At 45.4% G+C, this 2500-nt stretch overlaps 1 protein-coding gene across 1 annotated transcript in view; it reads left to right on the top strand.

Annotated features, from left to right (window-relative positions):
- Nucleotides 1-2500, top strand: part of golga7bb (golgin A7 family, member Bb) — a gene marked incomplete at both ends in the record, with an annotated part of 11766 nt that overhangs the window by 3455 nt on the left and 5811 nt on the right. Inside the window, 2 exon segments of the mRNA XM_080849123.1 lie at nt 489-614; nt 2264-2416. Coding sequence (XP_080705249.1) covers nt 489-614; nt 2264-2416 — 279 coding nt within the window.

The raw sequence follows: 2500 nt of genomic DNA, 5'->3' as shown, positions 1-2500 counted from the left end.
CTATTTCCACACGCTACACCACGCCCACTCAAAGCGATGGAATTTGATCGCGTCGCTGTCATGGGTTTGCACCGTAACATCACTCATGTGTCCGACCAATCAACAAACACTAACATCACTCATGTTTCTGACCAATCAGCATACACTAACATCACTCATGTTTCCGATCAATCAACATACACTACATCAATCATGTTTCCGATCAATCAACATACACTAACAATTCTCCTGTTTCCGATCAATCAAGATAGACTGACATCACTCATGTTTCCGACCAATCAACATACACTAACATCACTCATGTTTCCGACCAATCAACATACACTGACATCACTCAAGGTTCCGGTTGTGTTGGGAGAGCAGGAGCTAACAGCAATAATCAAAACGGCGTTCTAAGAAGTATGATTGTTCTTAGTTCCTGCATGAGAAATGTGAAACAATTGTGAAAAAGTTCCACAACCAAATGTCCCCCTCTCTCTCTGTCATAGTTTCACAACCTTCAGGAACTGTGTCCAAGCGCCTCTCTGGCAACTAAAGTCTTCATCCAGAGGGACTACAGTGATGGAACCAGCTGCAAGTTCCAGACTAAGTTCCCCTCTGAGTTGGAGAGCAGGGTGAGTGTGTGTGTGTGTGTGTGTGTGAGAGAGAGAGAGAGAGAGAGAGAGACTGAGATAGGGTGAGTGTGTGTGTGAGAGAGAGAGAGAGAGACACTGAGATAGAGTGAGTGTGTGTGTGTGTGTGTGTGTGTGTGTGTGTGTGTGTGTGTGTGTGAGTGAGAGAGAGAGAGATAGAGAGAGAGAGAGACTGAGATAGGGTTAGTGTGTGTGTGTATGTGTGAGAGAGAGAGATAGCGAGAGAGAGAGACTGAGATAGGGTTAGTGTATGTGTGTGTAAGAGGAAGACAGAAACAGGGTGAGTGTTTATGTATGTGTGTGTGTGTGTGTGTGTGAGAGAGAGAGAAAGGATGGGTATGTGTGTATGTATGTTTCTGTGTGTGAGTGTGTGTGTATGTGTGTGCGTGTGCGTGTGCGTGTGTGTTTACGAAACAGAGAATCAATTTATCCTTTAGGAACTCAACACAAAGTTGTCACTCTGCCATCTGCATGATAATTTCGAGGCTAAAGTGCGTGTGTATTTGTGAGTGTAGGTGTGTGTGTGAGCATGTGTGTGTGAGCATGTGTGTGTGTGTGTGTGGGTATGAGTGTGTCACCAGTGCCAGGCTGATGGGGAATGGAGAGAGTCTGTAACTGAGATCAGATTTAGGTTGTATGTGGACCAAGCAGAGGGTGGGAAGAAGATAGGGGATTATAGCTGTGTGTCTGTGAGTTTGTGTCACACGCCCGCCCGCCTGCACACACACACACACACACACACACACACAATGCTTTACTGTATCTGTGATCACACTTCAGCTTCTCCCAGTTAGTTTTCTGCTGACACAGAGCTTCTATATTTAGAGCTGGCAGGTATTTTTGGAAAGCACTCTGAAGCAGGTGGTGGATGTGTGTACGTGAGTGTTTGAGTGTGTGCAAGTGTGTGTGTCTGTATGTGTGTGTGTGTGTGTGTGTGTGTGTGTGTGTGTGTCTGTGTGTGTGTGTGTGTGTGTGTGTGTGTGTGTGTGTGTATCTGTGTGTCCGTGTGTGTGTGTGAGTGTGTGTGTGTGTGTGTGACTGTGTGTGTGTGTGTGTGTGTGTGTGTGTGTGTGTGTGTCCAAAATAGAACCTAAGAAATTACACTCTTTACTGCATGGGATCTATCGAGCAGTGTTACCACACAAATGGACCTTTGAAGAAATAAACTTTAGAATTCCATCACACAATCTGTTCCTCAGTGTTCTGTATTATAGACTGTGCATCCCAGTTCGTGTGTGCATGTATGTTGCTGTGTGAATGTGTGTGTGTCTGTGTGTGTGTGTGTGTAACCTGTGTGAATGTTTGGGGTGTGTGTGTGTTAACTGTGTGAGTGTGTGTGTGTGTGTGTGTGTGTTACCTGTATGGATGTGTTTGATGTGTGTGTGTGTTACCTGTGTGAGTGTGTTTGATGTGTTTGTGTTGAAAGTGTGTTACCTGTTCGGATGTGTTTGATGTGTGTGTGTGTGAATTACCTGTGTGGATGTGTTTGTGTGAATGTGTTGTGTTTGTTACTAGTGTGAGTTTGTTGGATGTATTTGATGTGTGTATGTGTTGGTGTGTTTCCTATGAAAATGTGTTTGTGTGTGTGTGTGTTACCTGTGTTTCATGTGTGTGCCGCTGTTCTTGTGCAGATAGAGCGCCCTCTACTGGAAGAGACGGTGAAGACACTGAACAGCTTCTACAGGGAGGCGGAGCGAATCAGTGGCCACGCCTACCTCGAGGGCTGTCTCGCCTGTGCTACCGCTTACATCGTCTACCTCTGCCTAGATACACGCTATGAGAAGGTACACACACACACACACACACACACACACACACACACACACACACTCCAAATATACAAACACACTATCTGTATACGTACGTCA

The sequence above is a fragment of the Sprattus sprattus genome (assembly GCF_963457725.1).
Source record: "Sprattus sprattus genome assembly, chromosome: 12".
NCBI lineage: Eukaryota > Metazoa > Chordata > Actinopteri > Clupeiformes > Clupeidae > Sprattus > Sprattus sprattus.
Note: the sequence above shows the minus strand (reverse complement) of the source record. Positions and strands in the feature narration are given on the sequence as shown.